The sequence below is a fragment of the Nematolebias whitei genome, chromosome 1 (genome assembly GCF_014905685.2).
Source record: "Nematolebias whitei isolate Nwh7 chromosome 1, NemWhi1, whole genome shotgun sequence".
NCBI classification, from domain to species: domain Eukaryota; kingdom Metazoa; phylum Chordata; class Actinopteri; order Cyprinodontiformes; family Rivulidae; genus Nematolebias; species Nematolebias whitei.
Genome location: NC_056498.1, coordinates 63,940,193 through 63,963,136, shown reverse-complemented (window position 1 = coordinate 63,963,136; position 22,944 = coordinate 63,940,193). Strand labels below are relative to the sequence as shown.

Genomic DNA, 22,944 nt, shown 5'->3' with positions numbered 1-22,944 from the left:
CAAAGACTTTTAAGTTATCATCATCAACCGTGCATAACATCATCAAAAGATTCAGAGAATCTGGAACAATCGCTGTGCGTAAGGGTCAAGGCCGTAAAACTCTACTGGATGCTCGTGATCTCCGGGCCCTTAAACGTCACTGCACCTCAAACAGGAATGCTACTGTCAAGGAAATAACAGAATGGGCTCAGGAATACTTCCAGAAAGCATTGTCAGTGAACACAATCCACCGTGCCATCCGCTGTTGCCAGCTGAAACTCTACAGTGCAAAGAGGAAGCCATTTCTAAGCAAGCTCCACAAGCTCAGACGTTTGCACTGGGCCAGGGGTCATTTAAAATGGAGTGTGGCAAAATGGAAGACTGTTCAGTTGTCAGATGAGTCATGATTTGAAGTTCTTTATGGAACACTGGGACGCCATGTCATCCGGACCAGAGAGGACAAGGATAGCCCAAGTTGTTATCAACGCTCCGTTCAGAAGCCTGCATCACTGATGGTATGGGGTTGTATGAGCGCTTGTGGCATGGGCAGCTTGCATGTCTGGAAAGGCACCATTAATGCAGAGAACTATGTTCAGGTTCTAGAACAACATATGCTCCCATCTAGACGTCATCTCTTTCAGGGAAGACCCTGCATTTTTCAACATGATAATGCCAGACCACATTCTGCAGCAATCACAACATCATGGCTACGTAGGAGAAGGATCCGGGTACTGAAATGGCCAGCCTGCAGTCCAGATCTTTCACCTATAGAGAACATTTGGTGCATCATAAAGAGGAAGGTGCGACAAAGAAGGCCCAAGACGATTGAACAGTTAGAGGCCTGTAATAGACATGAATGGGAGAGCATTCCTATTTCTAAACTAGAGAAACTGGTCTCCTCTTTCCCCAGACGTCTGTTGAGTGTTGTAAGAAGAAGGGGGGATGTCACACAGTGGTAAAAATAGACTTGTCCCAACTATTTTGGGATTTGTTGGCGCCATGAAATTTGGAAACTACAGATTTTTCCCTTAAAATGATACATTCTCTCAGTTTAAACTTTTGATCTGTGGTTTGTGTTCTATTCTGAATAAAATATTAGATGTTGGCACCTCCACATCATTGCATTCAGTTTTTATTCATAATTTGTTTAGTGTCCCAACTTTTTTGGAATCCGGTTTGTATAAGATATGGAACAAGCTCAACTTTTCCCCCTATTATAAGATATGAGATAGGGATTTCTACAACATTACAGCAGAGGTTGGACAATATCAACACTTATCAAGTCATCAGAGCAACGTGCACTCACCTGCTGGTTGGCCATGGTGTGATACCACCAGAAGAGACGGGTAGTGATGAAGTATGCCACAACCACATCCACCGTGTAGTGGTCATGGGCCAGAAGAATGCAGAAAATTCCAACAGCACTCAAGGTCCAGCAGAACCAGTGGTACCACCAAAAACGCTTGGGTGAATCTGACAACCAGAGAAAGAGAAGCACGTGAAACTGAATGAAGAGGATTCCTTTCCAGATATTCCACATCTGAAAACAGATCTCATTTGGTTGCAGTTTGAAGGTTCATCAGCTATTATATGACTTCAGACTAAATCATCTACTTGGACCAGTGAGAGTATGAAGAAAAAGCAGAGTAGACGGTGAAAGGTGACACTCCATCAACATTACACAAAGCTTTTCTCATATTTCACCACTAGATGTCAGATCTGTATCAATAAGATTTATAGACACAAACACCCTTAGAAAACTATCACAGTGGAGTCCAAGATGAAAAAGCTTTCAAACACATCACTGAACAAAAAAAACAACACTAAACATGATCATTTCAAAAGCTGCAGTTTCACATTTGTAGCAAACATTAGTTTGAAGAAAATAAATGAACTAGCCACACATCCGACAACAGAAGGAAAAAAATGACTGATGAGGAACAAAGACGTGGTTATATAATAAGTACAGTGTCTTCACTTTAAGGCACCAATATTGCGAGATAAGTGTTAGCACTTCCTTTTTGTTGCTTCAGCATTTCCTGACGCATTAAGAGAACTGGGATCTCATCAAACTTCAGGTATGACAGAGAGCATGACTTAAAAAAACACCTTGAGACAGTGTCTGCTTGAAGATACATGGGAGTTATAAACCATCCATCCATTATCTTTACCCACTTCTTTCTTTTCAGGTCGCGGGGGTCACTGTGCGAGGGTTAGGGGACACCCTGGACAGATTGCAAGTCCATCACAGGGACACATAGAGACAAACAACCACTCACTCTCTCACTCACACCTAGGGACAATTTAGAGTTACCAATCAGCCTAACATGCTTTTGGTCTGTGTGAGGAAACCGGAGTACCCGGAGAAAACCCACACATGCACAGACATAACATGCAAACTCCACCCAGAAAAGTCCTGGGCTGGGATTTGAACCAGCAGCCTTCTCACTGAGAGGCAACTCTACCAACTGATCCACCATGCTGCCTAGTTCTAAACTAACTATACAAATTATTTGTTATGTATTAGGGATGCACGATATTGGATTTTTGTCCTATATCCGATATGTTAAAGCTTATTTGGTCGATAACTGATACGAATGCCGACATTGTTTTCCTAGACCTACTTACAGAGACTACATAGCTTGCTCTGCTGTGGAATTAAAATACTTGATCATTCTGCACGGTCTTTGTCAGTTTGGCCTGCTACCAAATGCAGATGCCAAAAATGAGGCTGAATGATGTAACACTTCAACTTGGATTATGTTTAATGTCAAATTTATTCATGACATTTACTCTCTCTAACATAATGACAACACTCGAACAACGCAAATTTGTAAATTTTCACAAATCGAAACTCAACGGCGCGTGTGACATCATAACGTTATGCTGGCGCTGCAGGCATCCTTGTCACTGGGTTGTCATACAAAAACGCCTTTTATATCGGTGAGTTATTTTGATGGAATGGCCGATGTCCGATATTTAACTTTATCGCTAATGTTGACCGATACCGATACCATGCCGATAATATCGTGCATCCCTACTATGCATGTTACCAAAGAATAAACCGTGGGTCAGATTTGACAGATTCTCTGTTCTTAATGTACAGATTTTAGAGACAGTGGAACTTACACTCTTTGATGAAGAGGAATGTGAGCGTTAACATAACCGTGTGGCCACTATAAAGATAATCTCCACACATGGTGTGAGATCCTGTGATGGACAAGCCCCCACCGGCAATCATTTTCATTATTCTCCTCATCTGTGCCTCCCAGTTCCCAAGAAGCTGAAAAACAAACAAAGTCAGACATTGGTGTGTGATAAATATAGAAAACGTCAGTGGTGATGGTTAAGAAAAATATCAAATGTTGGTTAAAGAAGCAACATTGAACTTCTTTTAAGTTTTAATTGAAATATGTTTTGTTTTTTGTAATTCCAAAAGTCACTCATTTCATTTTAACTGCAACGGCTCCCATGATGAACTTTTCTCAAAACATTTCTAAACATAAATGTATTTCAAGCTATAATATTATAGTATTTATTATAGTATTTCAAAAATGTTTATGCATTCTACCTTTGGAGAACATTTAAAGTGCATCCCAGGAACTGGAAGAGTAGTGATGTACATTGTAATACAGCGGTACAAATACAGTGTTCCCACAATGAAAAAGAATCTCCTGCCTATAATTGACCTAAAAAAAGAAGAAGTAATTGATAATTAAATAGACATTTTGACACTCAATAATATAAATGAGAGCCGCATGTTCTGTAAACGCAGCTGAGAGTTGTACCTGTGCTTGAGTAGCAGCCACTGGATCAGCCAGAGTCCCACAAGCAGCATGCCGTTTATCTCACAGATGGAGAAGGCCCACTCCACCCTATCAAACAGGTCGAAGAACTTATCAGGCAATGGAGGAGTGTGTTCTTTTGAAGGAACTCTTTCATGGACCACTGAAATGACTATTGTGGTGGTGACAAAACAAATTATAGCATAGACGAATGCTATGCCTGTCTTCCCCCACTCTGTTGGGAACGAAGAGCGTGCAGTTTCCATTGTAGGCATTGAAATGCGGATCATCTCCCCCTTAAAGTCCTTCCCCTCCAATGTGCCATTCCTCTGGGGCTTACTAGTTCCATTAGGTATCCCCCCAACATGCCCATTGGCATGCCCATTTTTCTGAGCCTCAATCTGGGTTGCTATTCGAAGTGCTTCCCTTCGCTCCAGCAGCTGCTCTCCACCATCGGATGACACCTTCGAGAGGGGATGCTTCTGAAAATCTACCTTATTGAGTTTGAGCAGAGCAGGGCCATCTATGTTACTGAAGTCATCCAAGTACTCTAGCATCCCCTCTTTGTGCAGCCAGTCAGAAACATCTGCTGGAGACCAGTGCTCTACCTTCTTCATCTTGGTCAGCAGCAAATGTGGAGGAATAGGAGGGTCCTCAAACAGGAGGGTAAGAATTACAAGAAGACTGGCTGTCTATTGGGCAGCAAAAAGATGTCTCCAATGTTGACACATGTTGCGTCTTTCATCTAGAGCGAGTCCAGGCTCCTCTTGACATCAAAAAGAGAGAGGGAAGGCAGGAGTAAATCTCGGGATTAGGTCCACTGTACGACTGGTTGAACAGACAGGCCTTTTTTTAGCACACTGGAACTCTGTTAAAAGAAGAACAAATTGTGACTAATTATTATGCTTATTACCGAGAACAAATCAATGTGTTATACACATCATTAGTAAGAAATAGGTTCATTTTCATAGCTGTACTACTTCTAAAACACATGCCTCCAAAATCCTGGAAGCCCTATGCCTACTCTACAAGTTCGTCTTTCATCCAAAAGATCATTTGTGGAACGCAAAAAAATCTGAACGTTCATCTCAACTCATGTAAATAAATGGTATATGGTAAAGGGGCTGCACTTATATAGCGCTTTTCTATCTTATCAAGATATTCAAAGCTCTTTATACTACAACCTGTGCCCTCATGTACCCATTCATACAGCACTCTACTATTTCTGTACAAAAAATAATCAGTGCTTTATCACATTCATACACTGTTGGGACACACATGGGAGGCAATGAGGGGTTCAGTGTCTTGCCCAGGGACACTTCGACACATGACTGCTGATGGAATCGAACACCCAACTCTTGCATTGGAGGACGACTGGTCTAACCACTCAGCCACAGCTGCCCTATATATAAAAATGGTGTTATCAATAACAAAATATAGTATCACCTTCAACCTTGAAACAGGTGGTATAACTTCTGAGCCATAATTGCCCAGCCCTCTTTAGGGTAATATAAAATTATGACATTGGATTACCGGTAGTTTAACTTTAAATTGTTTTCTCTAATGTTTCTCTCTTATCCAAACTTCAAGTAACAGCCTGGAGATGAACTCACACATCTGCTACACATCATTCGTTTGTTTACAGACTGGGATTGTCAGTGGAAGACAGGGTGTTTCTGCTTATGTAAGTGTGTGCATGTGTGTGTTTCACTAGAAAGGAGCTCTGATCTACATAGGTCAGAGGAAACCGGGTGGATGTGAGGGAAACGGACTACAAGGAGGAACTCATAAATCAAGAGTGAAGGTCAGAACTGAGCACTAACTCAGCCCAACCCTGTTTGGAGGGGGCAGTCAGCCAGCAGTCATGCCTTTGTTAAGCCAGCTCGGACCAGGCAAAAAGCAGCTAAATACCCTGGCAGACTGGACAGTTGGCAGGAAAACAAACTGCACATGGGTATCTCACCTCTGTTCAGAGACCTTTCCATGCAGGCCGGCAAAACAGGGCCAAGCAAGCAGGCTGTATGCTGGGTTCTCATCAGAGCCTGACTTTGGGTTTTCTTCCATTTAGGTCAAGTGAATATTTTCATCCAATACTATTATAACAGAGTTTATTAACACTAAGGAACAAATGCAAAATGATTAAAGAGGACTTCTAAATGCATCAACTACATAACAGCCCAGCTGTGAACCTGAACCCAGCTGGAAAAGAGCAAAGACGGTTGTTTTATTTAAAGCAACAAAGAGAAGAACAGTGACAAGCAGCACTTACATCAAACTGTTAAAAGATTAGTTGTCACTGAGTCAGCTGTGCTACTGACCTTTGGTCAGTGAATCAGCTTTAACTCTGCAGCTCAGAAAATAATCTCACTCAACTGAAAGGTGATGGGAAAAACAAACTAATTCTCAAACCAATAAATAAACTATAAAGAATCCAACAAGGTGTGTGAATACTGAGTGACACCAATTTCAGAATTAACTGTGTTCTGTCATTTGATTATATGAGAACATGCATATCCAGAAAACAAACATGCAATCTGTAAAACACTTGTTTAAAAATACAATGACAATGTTAATTGTGAAAAAATCTAATTGTGAAACAAAATTTTCCTTATTTCTCACCGTCTCTTCTGCCATCACTGTCATAAACCCAGTGAGGCAAACAAGGCCAAGCTGAACTAATCAAATATTTTATTAGCATGCTAAACATGAAAGCATGGTACTTGAAACACAACGGTATATGATTTATTAGGGTCCAAGCAGTCCTTTGCAATATTGATATTGCACTCACTGAAACTGTGATAATACATTTTCAATCTATTGTCCAGTTTCAAAATGAACTAAACACCAAATGTTGGAGTTAGGCTTTGAGAATGCAACACTGTTTGCAAGCCGAGATTAGTTAACTGCTTCCATATGATTTTAAGTTTGAAACAAAAACAATGAAGATCCTCCTTTTCAATGTTTCTCGCAGAACTTTAGTTCTTATAATAAATCAAGGATCGACAAGCGAGTGTAAAGTTGCTACATGTAGTACAAATAAAAGGTCAAAAGGAGTGGTCTTAAAAGCACAAACAGTTATATTCTCGTGCTCTGTCCTATGAATGTCTCCCTACATCACAAACATCATTCATTAAGATCCCGGATGTTTACAGCTCTCAAGGAAGTGACCATTTTTTTTCTAACCTAACCACAAAAATGCACGTCAGATTCAACTCTGAAAGCATGAAAGACACTGACTCTGAGAGGACCACCCAGTACTGAGGCAGAGAGCATGGCTCACTACATGCTTCTTTTATTCCACAATTAATAAAACATTAAATAACTACAATTAAAAGCACAAACATTCAATCATGCCATACTTCTCAATATGCTACAAGCATCTTGTTGTGGGGCTGCTTGTCTGTTACACAAGCTGAGAGATTAGACAGAGTAGAAAAAAAAAAACTATTCATTCTGGAAAAAATAAGCAATTTTGAAAAATAAATTAACTTTCTTATGGTCTTTAGCTGCATCAAAGAGTTGTATTTCAATCAACAAACAACCCAAAGCATCTAGTAGGAAGACATACAAGTCGCCCTATCAAAAAAGTCTCTAGTAGGGATGCAAAATATTGGATTTTTGGCCGATATCTGATGTGCCGATATGTTAAAACTTATTTGGCCAATACCCAATATGGATATTTTATATTTTATATATATATATACTTTCCTTTGTCAGAACATAGCCCTCTTATTTAGGCTTATTTGCTGCAAAAATTGTGTAACATCTGTAAAAGCTGGTGACAGATTTCCTGGTTTTCACCCAGGCAGGCCGGGTTCGACTCCCGGTATGGGAACTAAGCTTTAAGGGCCGAGATGGTGTAGGGGCAGGGCAGCCGACTTGGGACCCGAAGGCTCTGGGTTCAATCCCTGGTCATTGCACATTTTGTGGTGTTTCTGAGCAAGACACCTAATCCCAAATTGCTCCCCACTGCTCCACCTGGGAGTATCCCAGGTGCAATGGGTTAAATGCAGAGAGCCTATTTCGTCTTTGTATGGGAACATAAAATGACGACAACACATAGCACTTTATTATTATATATTCAGCAACAGCCATATGATATGCATAGCACTTTAACTTATATTAAATGAAAAGTGTTAAATGTTATTTATTAGCATTAGTCGCATGCAATGTTGTCTCAGTTGTGGAGGCTTGTTTCAGGTTCCTAGCTGCAGCGTGGGATCCTCTGCACTCTTGAAGGTCAGCCTTTTTAAGTTCAAAGTTTTTGTCTATCCATTGTGGCATAAGACTAATCATGCTAACGGGGCTAACATGACGTCCAAAGGTCTGTGGTAAAACTCACCCAAGTGCTATCAGCTATTAGCTTCTCAATGACGTCGGAAATTACAGCGTGTAACTCAGGTAAGGTTATGTTGGAAACATATCCCCGACTGGGGACGATGTAGCGAGGCTCAACGTAGTCCAAAGATCTATGGAATCCAACATCCTCACCAACGAAAAAATAAATCTTCCACACCACAGACGTTTTGAATTTTCCTCTCCGCCGTGAGATCAGGTAGGCACGCGTGACGTCATCACGTTGTGCTGCCACTGCAGGCATCCTTGTTACTGCATTGTCATACAAAAACAGCATTTAGCTTTAAAGCTAATATTGGTTGATACCAATACCATGCCAAAAATATTGTGCATCCCTAGTCTCTAGTATAAAAGTAAACCACTTCAACATCGACCTGAATACAAAGGAGCACGTTTAGAAAATCCTGAAAATGACTGAGCAGCACCAGCAGTCCTTAACCCACCTGGTGAAGCTTAAACAGAGAAAGAAAGGCGGGCTCTTCCAAAAGAAAGCCATTCCAAGTTTAGTGGTTACAAGAAGCTCCAAGGCTGCACTACTCCACTACATTCCTAAAATCTCAATTTATCTGACAAATTAGTTTGTTTCCATCTTCAAAAACAACAAAATGCACCTAAAAACTGTTTTGTAGGCAATGTAGGATGCTGGACCAAAAAAACAATTGTATCAAAATTAATATAAGTGACCATTACAAAATGAAGAGTTAGCACAAATGATGAGAAATACTTGTATTATGATCAAGCTTTTGTTTGAATTTTACATCTCTACTGTTGAACTTGAAAGGCAAATAAAAGGAAGGATAGGTAAATAAGTTGTGTTCTCTGGGACTTCAGCATAGATTAAAAGATTACCATAACTGGACTTCTACCTCATTCAATAAAACTCTCTCCTCTTTACGTTTGGCTGGGCCAAGAAGAAGGCAAACAGGCTGACCTAAGTGTAGCAATGCATCAAGCTGACGGTGACATAAACACACATTATCCAACCTCTGTTAGTAAAGCAACAAGTGAGATCGAGTGACTCATTTTCAGCTGCTTTGACCAGCCTTATAGATGCGTTCGGATTCAATTTAGATAATTAAAAAAAAAGAGTCCGAAACCAAAGTTGCTCTGCTACAAGCACCACTTGTTTTATTCCTAAAATACCCGACCTAAATTTCAGCTGGAAGTAGCACATCAGTCACTGTTGTGTTCTAAATTCCCCTTCCTTTAATTCAACAGCTCAACCACACTGACCTAAGTGAGAAGGACCACTGTTAATGTTTTTACTTCTTCCTTCTATTTCACACTGTTCTTGTATGACCTTCACTGGTTTTCACAATTTCTTTCATGCTTTCATCAGTAACACACACATTTCCTCAGTGAAATAGTCTTGGCAATTCTCAGAACTAAATATGTGAGTGTTTAACCTGCAAATGTATCAACATACAACACGGGTGTTCACATAGGGGCCACAAACAGTCGTGCCTAACCTGTGTCACCTGGAACACCGAAGCGATGAGAACATTTTTAGAGTATGACTTTTAATCAACCTTTGAACGCTCACAGCAATAACAAGGGCTTTCCACAATATGCAAGAACAGGATCTGAAAGCTTTGCGGACGGGACAAAAATGTGACTCAGCTGAAACAGCAACCAAAATCTTGTCATCTGATTTTTTTTTTTTTATAAATGGAAATTGGTCAAATAATATAATGTGCATTACATATATCATTACTTTATTATATTTAAAGAACAAACAGAAAGTTGCAGCTACAAGTGCAGGATTTTCTTGTATTTTACACTTTGTTGTTGCTAAAAGGAGTAGTTTGTTTTACACTAAACAAATATCAGATGAAGACTCGCAATCCAAAACTAGAACTGAAACTTTTTTTTTTTTTAAGCTAACAAGTATACTTTTATATTCCTTCACATATACTTCTTTGGGGTTTTTTTTATCTGATACATCTACTCAAATACTTGTGGCATTAAGCAACCAACTATCAGCTTCTGTCACAAAAATGTGATAAGCGAGGTTTTGCCCTCACAATAACCTTTTCTGAAAATGAATACACCATCTGTCCTCCTAGTACTTCATGTTCTTAAGTCGTTGTTTCCTCTTTGCACACAGCTTTTAAATGACAGTATCACTTTACAGCTTTTTTGTGTTTTCAGGCAAACTAAGAATAAGAGAACAATACACTGCAACCTGTATCCCTTTACAACAGGTACACAAACCTCACATGGGAGGACAATACGAGGTCAATATTGACATAACTGAGCTAAGCCTATTTAAAGTGAAAGGCAATGAGTAGAAATTAACTATTTGAACAAGAAATGCAAAGCTGATCAGTTATACTGCCTAAATAAGGCAAGATACCTGTATCAAACTCAATTATTTCTGAGAATTTTATAGCCATTGAGCAGAATCAGTTTTAAAGAAGAGAATGATCACGCTTATATACTGTAGCTGTGGTTATCCTGTAAACACCAAAGATGCTCAGTAACCAGCAGTATGCAGCCTTCAGCTGGGGTGTTGGAGAAATGTTTGGAATGTGGAGAATTTTTTATACTGAAGTGTCTAAAAACTTACAACAAAACGCACCCTGGAATGCCTTTTTGCTTCACACTTGTACCTCTCTATGAACAAGTGAGGTTTAGTTTGTGTTGATGGTGAATTTCTAAGAAGTGTTTCCAAACCAAAAATCAAAAAGCAAGAATATGACTCATTGCAAATTACTGACTCCATCTTCTTTAATGATTAAGCTCTGGGTTGATGTAACACTGGGCTTCGACTCTCTCACACAGTTAGAGCCTTTAAAAGATTACACTGACATTAATACTTCACCACTGATTTTCTTAAGTACTTTAGGTCAAGAAAACATTTACCGGTATCCAAGTATTACAGAGTTTTAAAAAAGCACCAAGGTGTTTCTCTTCATTATAGTGAATGATACCAGCTCAACCAAAAAAAATTAATGAATGGCGTGTTTCATGAAAACAGAAGTGTCATACAAGCCAGTCCAGCTGTAAGCTATAGAAATGAATAGCACTGTCTTTATCAGAGGTTTCATACCGAAGGAGCTTCCAGTTGGAGTCAGAACACACATTAGTATACAGTTTTAACCCACGCATACTTAATATTTGGCTTGGATTTATACTGTCAGGAAAACCTAAATACTGTCAAAAGTGTTTGATCACCTTCTGTCTCTGGACACAATAGCTGGAGGCCACAAGCTTCTGAATAAAGAACACACTCTTGTAAAAGAGTTATATGTTTACGACCAAAAGAAAACCCCCAAACTAATAAATAAAAGTTTTACAACAAATGAGCATGGATGAGCTGTAAAAAAAAAAAAAAGTGTTACATATATGTGATGAATTGTGAAAAGCAAGGAGGGTATACAGAAAGTATTTAACACTGAGTACAAATATACAGGAATTTTTTTTCTATTTCTTATTTGTGCAAGTTTACTTGCTGTGGCAACCCATAAAGAATGGAGTAGCCCAAAGAAAAAATAAATAAAATTCCCACTGAGAACAAATATGGACAACACTTTCTTATTTCAAATAGAAGCACTGTATACAAGACATTTTTCCAAGGGTGGATTTATTAAATTGTGAATGAACTTACATTATATTTCCAATATAATTTCCAAATGTAATATTTATTTTATTTCATTTACCTTTATTTAACCAGGCAAATTCTGCAATTTTGTAAGGGATGCCTGAGTTTAAATTAGAGAGGCACAATATTATCGGCATGGTATCGTATCGGCCGATATTAACGATAAAGTTAAATATTGGACATCGGCCATTCAATCTAAATAACTCACCGATACAAAAGGCTTCTGTTTTAAGTTAATTTGTAATTTAAGAAACTGTCAAGTATATCTATTAATGTACTACTACTTATGCGCTTTTCACTTGTCGCTTGTGAACAGGTTGAGTTTAGATTTGTGAAAATTTACAAATTTACATTGTTCGAGTGTTGTCATTGTTTTAGAGAGAGTAAATGTCATGAATAAATTTGACATTAAACATAATTCAAGATGAAGTGTTACATCATTTTCAGCCCCCCTTTTTGGCATCTGCATTTGGTAGCAGGTTAAACTGACAAAGACCGTGCAGAAGAATGTAGTATTTTAATTCCAAATTCCACAGCAGAGAAAGCTATGTAGTATCTGTAAGTAGGTCTAGGGAGGGAAATATTGGTAATGGTATTGGTTATCGGCCAAATAAGTTTTAACATATTGGCATATTGGATATCAGCCAAAAATCCAAAATCGTGCATCACTAATTTAAATCATGCATGCGTTGTTGTTGTTTTTGTTTGTTTTTTGTGTGACTGTGGGAGGAAACTGGAGTACCAAGAGAAAACCCACGCAAACACGAGGAGAACATGCAAACTCCACAAATAAAGACCCCAGGTCCCAAACGGCGATTGAACTGATGGCCTTCGTGCTGTGAGGAAACAATGCTAACCACTAAGCCACCGTGCTGCCCAGTTTATATAATTTTATATGAACTTTTCTAATGAATATCATTGATGGTTTTACTTTTGTTTTCACGATTTGTCAAGCAAGAGTAAAAATGCTTGCTCGTGCCATTCTTTCAACAGCTCAAATAAACTGTTAAATATGTTGAAATATGACCAGACGCAGCGTCTTCCTATTATCCGTGTTACAGCCCCCCCTTTACAGATCGGTTGTTACACTATTAGAGGTTCAACCTTCCCATATGAAGAGGTTTACATAAGCACAATATTAAACCCAGTCGGTTTGGTGATTAGCAGAGTGATGCGTTTGACAACAAACCAAAACTTGAAAATATCCCTACACTTCTCTGCAAACCTGAAGGGCACACTGAACACTACTGTGCATTAAAAAAAAACCACCACCTGAGGTTTTGTGTTACTGAGGTGACAGGATGTTTATCAGCAGAAACACCACTTTTTCTTCTTTTGACAGTTTAAATCATCCAGATGGTGTGCACAAGTCTTGACAGCTAGGCAATGATTCTGAATGTCGTGTTGAAAGAAAAGGGGAAAAAAAACACTTCCTCTATAAAAGTTGTGTAAGAATGATAAACGTAAGTTCTTGCAAAATTTGTTGCAAACATATGTTCAATTCTGAAAAAAAAAAAAAAAAAGAAACAGTTGATAGCTGATCGATCGTGGTTTGCATGCCTAAGAAGAAACCTTTTCATTGCTAACTGAGTGAACGTTAACCTTTTATAAAATAGAAAACTAAACATTCACTCTGTTGACTTTAATTTCAACAGAACAAACTTCTTCTGCCATACTCTACTCAAATGCTAATAATGCCCTCTTTTTAATAACCTTAAGCTAAATCAAAAGTTTCCTCCTCAAACAAAAAAATAAATAAATCCCCCATACATTAGTGACTGGATTGTTGTTCGTAGATATTTTTCCCAACAAAACTAAACCATTTACTTATTCTAGGAAGCCATATCATGATATACAGATACACAAAGCTGTTTTAAAGCTGTTTTTGCTGCACACTGCAGGCAAATTGACAAATATTATTAAAGCATGGACAACCAGAGATGACTAAAATATCTAAGGCAAACTATGCACAAAGCAACAACCAAGTAACACAATCTGCATGCCCAAACAAGACCATAACAGCAAGTATGTAGCTTCCCAGCAGTGCCATGGGTGTGTAAACTCTTCTTCACTTGAATCTGAATCATTAACACATCGGGCCCTGAGCAAGGAAGAAAATTATCAATCAGAATAATCAGCCCCAAATGATATATTCCTACTTCCCATTTTTCTGTAACTCAGAACTTTAATGCTTAATAAGATGATTAACAAGTCTTCAGCTGTATCTACAGTAATTCTACTGCATTTGTAAAGAAAAGTTGGAAGTATCTTTCTAAGTGAATAAGTACTATAAACAATATTTCTGCCACACCTTTCTACAGAAAGCCTTTTCTAACCAAATAAGTATTACACCATGAACTTACTTGAAGGTGTGGCATCTCAAGTTGCAGCGGATTCATCAAGTGAAAGGCATTTGGAAAATATTAACCCTTTGACTATTGTTCCTTTCTCATTTAACTTTGTAACCAACATTAATTAGTTCAAATTTATTCCACAGCTGGCCTTGTTTTTGGCAAAAGCCACACAGTTGCTTGTAATCATAGCAATAGGCTGAACTTTTAATTTCAAATAACATCTGCACAGATTACAGTTTAATATATTTTTCCCCGCACACCTTTTCATGCTCTAGGCCTGTTGCAATAAACAATAAATCGATTAATCACATGATAAATGAAAATTATCTACCTCATTTTCATTTATTGGCTTTATTATTTCTTTGTGTCTCTCTCTTTCTACTGAAGACACAGGATGACAAAAAGCTCAACTCTGGTGCTCTTCACTGACCCCTCTCTTTCTTTTTTCTCTTTAAAATCCATTTTAACCGTCCAAAGTTGCATTTTTGAATTGTTACAAGCAGCTAAGCTGAGAAGCTAAGCTACGAGCTAAGCTAACAGGTCGACCTTGGGAAAAAATACCTCTGTCTTGTCGAAGCTCCAAATTCACGGTTGAAACCCGTGCCTTCATCTAAAAAGTTGTTTTTCTCTGCAAAAAGAAGCTGAGAACTTGTTTCTGAAAAGCTTTGTGTGAAAAATTCTATGCTAAAGAGCTCAAACCACACAGAGCGTCCGCCATTTTCAGAACCGAAGAGAGAGACAGCCCATGTCATGTCAAGGGGCCTCCCTGCCATTTCTCGCTCCCTTACTATCCATCCTTTGGTTCAAACTGTCTTATACTGCCATCGCAATAATTTCCGAGACAATTAATCGCCCAGCAAAATTTGTTATCGTGACAGGTCTACTTTACAGCAAAAATGTGTATCGATCTGTTCCTTGAACCAAATACCTCGACACTGAGCATGAATTTGGCAAAACAAGGCAAAACAAAATTTAACTACCAAGGTCAGAATAAAGCAGGTTGAACACAACAAGACAGAAATGATGGAAAAGTGGTCTTCATCAGGTCTAATTTGTCCTTACCTAGTGTTTTATTTTACCGTCTTCAAATACAGACATCTATACAAGGTGACATGACACTACATATACACTTTGTTCCACTCCTTGTAAAACTGCATCACATCATTTGCTATAATTTCATTTTAGAAATATAAAAATATTATCTCAAATCACTGCTTGCCTAGATCTCCAAAAGCTTCTGTAGGCCTCAAGAAACTGGGACATCATGTGACTCGCAGAAAAACTACATATGTTTCTAATTATGGCAGAAACACTATGGAAAAAAAACCAAAACACTGCACACTGCTTTGCTGGAGGGAAGCCTATGATTAAACGATCACAAGTTGGAAGAAATGACCATTGACAAATAAACTGTTCAAACTATTGGTTTTAACATGAGCTAACAAAAGTGGGCAATTTAATGGGGTAAATGCCAATGAGGTGTAAACATCCCCCAAAAAGACAGATATTCAGGTCTCTCTTATAAATGAGTCCTCAAGGCTCAATGGGATTAACCTGTCTAAATAAAGGTTGAATGAATGAATATGCAGACAGATATACAGACAGATAGATACATTGATAGACAAAGAAGGAAGGCAACAGCCTATTTTTAGATTATGTTGAGCAAATGCTCATTTGGCTAAATACGCCTTCCTATCACTCAAAAGATTTTAAAAATCCCACAATCTCACATTAAAAATTGTTCAGATAACTGCAAAAACATCCTAAAGAGGGTAACTAACATCAGCTCATCCTGAATTCTAATACCAGACTAACATACATGCATGCAGACTTTTCAGGCTGCACATTGAACTTATTTCTGCAATTTAAGATTTGCTGGCTTATAAAGCAGAGGTTAGTTAATAACCTTAACCAACTCTTGAAAAACACATTTTATTTATTAACCTTTATTTAACCAGGCAAATCCCATTGAGATCACAGATCTCTTTTGCAAGGGAGGCCATATGACACATTTAAGTGATTTTTTTAGGCTGAAACTGGTAAGAGATCTTACTAAGGTACTGTTTGGTCAATGCAGTGGTTGTCAAGGAACATGATTCAATTTTCCAGATCTGAATCATAGCTTATAGCTGTGCCTACACACAGCTCACCATTTCCACCAAACTGCTCCACGCTTGTGAAATGCCTCCTTTTACTTACTTGCTAGGAGACTGACATGATGTGTGTTGGCACCAGGGCTGGATGGACAACAAGGCTCAATACAGTGACAACAATAACCCTTTTTAACATTTCACCCTCTTGACACAGACTGCTGTCACACAAGGTTTGTTCTTGTGTAGAGTTGCTTTCTCACCAGTTTTTTTTTGGTGGTGGGGGGAACAGACAGCCCACTGTTTATTTCGATCATTGTCTCTGTTGGCTGATTTATCAATGACAGTGCAGTCCAAAATGCTTGTTGAAAGTTACACGTATCTTGGCTTTCTAATGACACAGATCTTTTACTTGTATTTTTCTGAAAGAATAAATAGCTGTCTGAGAGGATATCCTTTTGTTTTTCTTTTTCCTTAAAAGAGGAAGTTCACATGTTTATCATGTGAACAGCTAGTTTTGTCTGTCATCATCAAACTGGTTGATCCACTATGAGAAAGGGTTATTTATAAGACTGAGTTTAGTGCAGCTCCTCAGGCTGACAAAGTCTTTTGGATAAAAGACGAAACATTTCAATTTTTTATTTTTTTTTATCCATCTGGAGGACCTGATTTAACATTGTTAAGAGTTTTCTACCTGGATTATTGAACATGCATCAAGATACGAAGTGCTGAGTTTTTTATGTCTGTAGAAAACTGTAGTAACAAATTGCCTTTCTTAAAAAGGAAAACAGTGATGAATAAATTCAAAAGCAAATGTGATTTTTGCCAATATAAAAGTACCTTTATTACACTAGGTTAAAACTGAAACCACTTTAGGCCTGGCTCACACTTTGCGATTATTGTTGTAAATGGCCAGTACATGTTACATTGTCCGTTTAAAAAATGACAGATTGTATGACTTACCGCAGCAAAATCACACCACAAAAATACGTCAGCACAAAAGATGGACAGAGATATTAGCCCAATAATAAATGGAAACCAAAAGCTGTTTTGATGGCTTTGTCCTTCATAAAGCAAATCATGGTAGATGTTGGTGGAAATACCATAGACGCTCATGTTATTGGCAAAAACGCGACAAACTTATTCAAAAACTAATTCTTGTATCTTTTGGTAATACAGCTTGCCCTGAGGGTTTTCTGTTCTAATAATAAATTCAGACAGCTGACACAGATTCACCGCCCGTTTAAAAGCACCCAGGATCGATCTGACCACTTTTAAATGTCTACAGCAACTAAATGCAAATAACTTTAGCGAGTTTCTAAGGCTTGTTTCGTCTAGAACAACTCGACAAAAGACAAAGAAAAAAAAAGCGTTTTGCATATTCAAAATGTACAGTTGGTAAAACCAAATTACTCTAAACAAGGCATTGGTGCAAACAGAAGGTATATATAATATTTGTGTTTAATCTACAGGTGGGATACTCTTGTTTTTTTAAGCATAAAGCTCAAACGATGCATGCTATAAGAATTAAACTGTACCACTTTAAATCCAGGCATACATTGATCTAAAAACAAATGCATTAGATTTTTTTAAGCCTAAACAAGCTGTGCACAACACTTTATGTTAAATATAGTTAGAAGGTATAAATAGTAAAGTGAAATTATGAATACAATGATTTAATCAGCAAAAACACGCCTGTCGTTTAAATTGATTACACTTTCAGTTTATGTAATCTGAGGAAACAGTTACTTTTATGCTAGGTGTTTCTCACATGACATAAACGCACACCTGTAAGATTAAACTGTTTTTGTTAAACCACGGTTTAAGAGTATTTCTTTCACATTTACACCTCGGAAGTCCCTGTAGTGCTTGGCTTAAGAGCTTAAAGTGTGGCTGCCTAAAAATAAAAGCTCAATCAGGCGTCTTGAAGACTACAACCAGCTAGCTTGTTAGCTAAAAATACAGTGTAGCCTCCGGAGCACCGTTTGGGATGTTTAGCTATTTATTTGTGTTGCAACCGTGCAGTTAAAACGTCTATTTACACCTAAAGGCAAATCAGAGGTTTGCTCGGGTTAAGGTTCGGGTTGTGGCCTCTGAGTCACGTTGAATTTGGATTAAGGATAACGAGAAGTGTTTTTTTTTTCTTTCGACAGCTGTTAAAATATTCCAGCACAAGGCCAGTGAGTGAGGGGTATCTGTAAGCTAACGGTACATTAGACTGTGACGCCTCTGTGTGTGGTTATGGCGCACACGACAAAAAGGTTTTAAACACGACACGAAACCGCTGCGACTATTTCACGAGTTTTTACAACAACGTAGTTACCTCAGTAACTAACGGCAGCTACCTTCTTGGCAAGACTTCTTCAAGGATCCATCATACTTCACGTAGACAGTGCTAAGAGAGGGACCAGCCGATAGCTAGGTGCCTTTCAGGACAACAAAATGGAAATAAATATATCTGTTAAATCATAAACTTACCGTGGAAATGTTGAAGGAGTCGTGAAATTGAACAGGTTATCACCGTAACCTGGTCGGACTCTCCTCAGTAATCCTGCTGTTCGTGGAGAGGCGGTTTATGACTGAAGAAGCCGTCACCAGTGCTGCCTTCACTGACAGCAGAAATGTTGGGGAAATTTCAGCGACGCGGGAATGCCCCTAAGACTAAAACGAACCTGAAGCGTTGGTTGATCGGAAGCCAACGATACAAATGAATTGTCATCAACATATAACACAATGCAAAATATTTATTGGGTTAAATGCGAATTTATACGTTTTTAATTGTGAAGTTAAAGTGCAAGGCGAGTATATGTTTTTCAATTGTGAAGTTCGAGTGAACGGAGAGTATTTGAATGCCGCATAAATGACATAGTAGAATGCTGGGAGGAATCCACTGCTGGCCCAAATCATCTGAGGCCACCTAATGGTGGAGGTGATTTAAGCATATAGTTGAAATCTGAGTGAGCGCGATTAAACAAACAACTTAACAAATAAACCTTACAGCAGCAAATATAACGTCATAAAAATGGGCACAGGATTGGGAGAACAACATATGTCTATACTGTTTTTTTTGGCTTTAAAAAGTATATAAATATTACCTGGATGGCCCTTAATGTTCTGCTTTTAAACTCAGACAAGACAGAAGTTGTGTTTTTTGGATCTGAGCATTTTAGTAATAAACTTAGTTAACTTGGCCTCCAGTTCTAAAGTTAAAAACCTTGGTGTTACTTTTGATCAGGATATGTCTTTTAACCCACACATTACACTGCTTTCTGTTACCTGCGTAATATTGCTAACATGAGAAACATCTTGTCTAAAAATACCATACCATACCATTTTATTTATAGAGCACTTAAAACAGCGACAAGGCTGTACAGACATAACAACAGGTAACACAAAAAACAAAATACAAAATGAAGTAAATCAGAATATAGAAATAAAAACGATGCAGATAATGACGACTAACCAGTGTGGAGCATACAGGTTCAAACACAGATCATCTGGTGTTGAAAGCTACCAAATACAGTAGTAGTGGGTTTTTAAACGGAACTGAAAACCGAGGGAGGGGACCTGTCTGACAAGCAGAGGTAACTCGTTCCAAAGTCTTGGTCCTGCTACAGAGAAGGCCCTGTCACCTCTGCGCTTAAGACGAGTTCCTGGAACTGTGAGGAGTAACTGGTCCGTTGACATCAGGGAACGTGGTGGGACATACGGTGAGATGAGAGAGATGGGGGGGGGGGCTGTTCAGTGATTTGTAGACATACAATTTAGACATACGTATTTTGAACTGGATTCGAAAGTGAGCAGGTAACCAGTGCAGTGAGGCCAAAACTGGTGTAATGTGCTCTCTTTTGCCTGTACTGGTTAAAAATCGGGCTGCTGCATTCTGGACCAGTTGTAGTCGTGCAATGGATGTCTGACTGATACCAAACAGGAGTGAATTGCAGTAATCAAGCCTAGATGTAATGAATGCATGTATTACTGTCTCCAGGTTCTTTTTGGACAATATGGGCTTCAGTTTAGACAGCCGCCTCAGTTGGAAGAAACATGATTTAGGCTGGACTACTGCAATTATTTATTATCTGGGTGTCCAAATACTTCTTTAAAAAGTCTTCAATTGATCCAAAATGCTGCTGCCAGAGTCTTAAGTGGAGTCAGTAGGGGAGATCATATTGCTCCAGTTTTAGCTTCTCTCCATTGACTCCCTGTCAAGTCCAGAATTGAATTCAAAATCTTACTTCTAACATACAAAGCCCTCAACAACCTAGCTCCATCTTACATTACAGATCTTATTGTTCCATATATTCCTAACAGACCACTTTGCTCTCAGACTGCAGGTTTACTTGTGGTTCCTAGAGTTTCCAAAAGCAGAATGAGAGGCAGATCTTTCAGTTATCAGGCTCCTCTCTTGTAGAACCAACTTCCAGTTTCTGTATGTGAAGCTGACACATTGTCCAGTTTTAAAACTGGTCTTTCCTTTTTGATAAATCCTATAGTTAGGATCAGCTTGGGTTTCCTGACATATCTCTTAGTTATGCTGCTATAGGCTTAGACTACTGGAGGACAAACTGACCTCATTTCATTAAATGAGTAGTTAAAAATGAATATTTTGTATTTGTAATTTTATCTATTTTAACATGTTTTTTGAAGACCTGCTCACCTCCATTCTGGACCTGTCATTCTGTGTCCATTTTTCCTTCCTGTCCTCTCAAACTCAGCAGGTCGAAGCAGATGGCTGCTTGTCCTGAGCCTGGTTCTGCTGGAGGTTTCTTATGAGGGAGTTTTTCCTTTCCACTGTCGCCTTTGTGCTTGCTCAGGATCGGAGACTGCAAGGAGTTGCTTAAAGTTACTCAGTGTTTTCACGTCAAAGGAAGGTTAGCACACAAGCATTTGCAAAGAAGCCTGGACATAGTTTGTTTAAGAAGCAACAAACTAATGAAACGGTCTTAAAAGCGCAGAGGTTTATTATTAGCTAATGTAGCGTTTAATGATATCTTGTTTTTGAACAAAAGCTGAAAGACTATTAAACAAACCAACAAAAAAAAGCATCTTGAATCTTGGTGACTCTAAAAGTAAATCATCTCCTAAGATTACTTTCTGGAAGTTTATTCAAAATTTGTCCCCTGGTTTGGGTGATATTTTGCTAACAGACAGAAAAATGGACATAAACGCTCACACATTACACCATCATCTTTCATGGGCAATTATACAGAAGCAATGTCTGAAAAAGTAAATCATCTGCAGCCGTGCACGTTACAAGAACACTTCTTATTTTTTTCCAGTTCCTTTATTTTTAAGAAGTCATCTTTCTGAACTAATATTCACACAGTCCATGTGACTGAACTTACAGTAACATTTCCCTTGAGGCTGTGTTTCACTTGTGCACTTGTGAATTTGCAACCCAGGAAGTGAACTCTTGTTCTAAGCTGGGACCGTGAATGCCTCACAGTCCAACTCAACAGTTACACCCATCTTTAGCTGTGATTCCTAGAAAGGTGACTCATAGAGCCAGCACTCCTTCTGTGCAGGTCACGTGTTTCTTTACACAGTTATCTCTTGCATCTATAGTAGCTCAGTATGATTGTGGAGGAGTTAACGTTTGCAGCTACCCCTCCCTGATTCAACCAACCAGCTGTCCTCCAAGCTGCTTTATGAAGATGTCATAAAAAAAAGAGTCTGTCCCACGTGCTTAACTTTAACTGAATTTAAGAATCCTGCTGAAATTTAGACAGACAAAAACACAGATGCTAGTAAATGGGAGCAATAGTTTGCAGCAGAAAATACATATTTTTTTAACTCGGTACTTATTGTTTTATTATTTGATTGCATTTTTGTTTTTCATATCTGTTTTGTTAGTTTGTTTTCTAAGCCTGAACTGGTTGTGATGATTTAACAAGGTTTGGCAGCTTCCTCTTTCTGATTGGTTGTTTCCGCACACGTGGAAAACGTCACTTTCGGCTCTGCGTGCGCATTAAAGCCAAAGCGATCATGACGGTCAGTTTCTGGAGGGTCCTTTTGATTCACTTCGCCGCTACAACAACATGCCTCTCCTGCTGTTCGCCGGACGACGTGAGTCACCCCACCATACCAGCGATCGCCAAACACTTCTGCACCAAAGGGAGGTACGAAGAAGTCAACCCTCACCTCATAGAGGACATCCTGGCGGTGAATAGGTCGCTTCTGCAGCCTCCGTCCGCGCACTGTCGCGTGATCCATCTCACGGCCATCGTAAGACACGGGACGAGATACCCGACGAGCAAAAATGTCAAAAAGATGCGGAAGTTGTACGATCTGGTCCGGAGCGAGGCCCGAGGCGAGGAGAGCTGGCTGTGCGAGCTCCGGAGCCGCTGGAGGATGTGGTACACCGAGGACATGGACGGGAGGCTGGCCCAGAAGGGTGTGGAGGACCTCAGACATCTGGCCGTCAGGCTGTCCAAGCTGTTCCCCTCCATGGTTTCAGAGGAGAAGCTTCGAGGTGGACTCATCAAGTTCATCAGCAGCTCGAAGCACAGGTGTGTCAACAGCACGCTGTCCTTTAAAGCAGGACTCACAGAGCTGTGGGACATCAGAGGTAAGACACGAGAAAAGTAAATAAATAAACAAACAAAAAAATACTGTCAAAAAACAAATCTGACGAAGGATGGACATTGAGTAAAGTGTAAATCCCATGTTTGCTGAAATATACAAGATCTTCCCTGAAAAAGACGTCTGAATGGGAGAATGTTGTTCTAAAACATCCATCCATCCGTCTGTCTGTCTGTCTGTCTCTCCATCCATAT

The 22,944-nt window shown here is 39.0% G+C and overlaps 2 protein-coding genes across 2 annotated transcripts in view; one reads left to right on the top strand and one right to left on the bottom strand.

The window, feature by feature from the left end:
- LOC119419174 (phosphatidylcholine:ceramide cholinephosphotransferase 1) overlaps positions 1-18,722 on the bottom strand; it is a 20,678-nt gene extending 1,956 nt beyond the window's left edge. The window contains exons 1-5 of the mRNA XM_037686488.1: positions 18,647-18,722; positions 3,768-4,632; positions 3,551-3,668; positions 3,109-3,262; positions 1,286-1,452 (exon numbers count right to left, since the gene is read on the bottom strand). Coding sequence (XP_037542416.1) covers positions 1,286-1,452; positions 3,109-3,262; positions 3,551-3,668; positions 3,768-4,381 — 1,053 coding nt within the window. The 5' untranslated portion in view covers positions 4,382-4,632; positions 18,647-18,722. The remainder of the gene's footprint in view (positions 1-1,285; positions 1,453-3,108; positions 3,263-3,550; positions 3,669-3,767; positions 4,633-18,646) is intronic.
- Positions 18,723-22,121: 3,399 nt separating this feature from the next.
- The window catches only part of LOC119412970 (multiple inositol polyphosphate phosphatase 1), a 129,293-nt gene continuing 128,470 nt past the window's right edge, over positions 22,122-22,944 (top strand). The window contains exon 1 of the mRNA XM_037679984.1: positions 22,122-22,736. Within this exon, the coding sequence (XP_037535912.1) occupies positions 22,154-22,736 (583 nt within the window). The 5' untranslated portion in view covers positions 22,122-22,153. The remainder of the gene's footprint in view (positions 22,737-22,944) is intronic.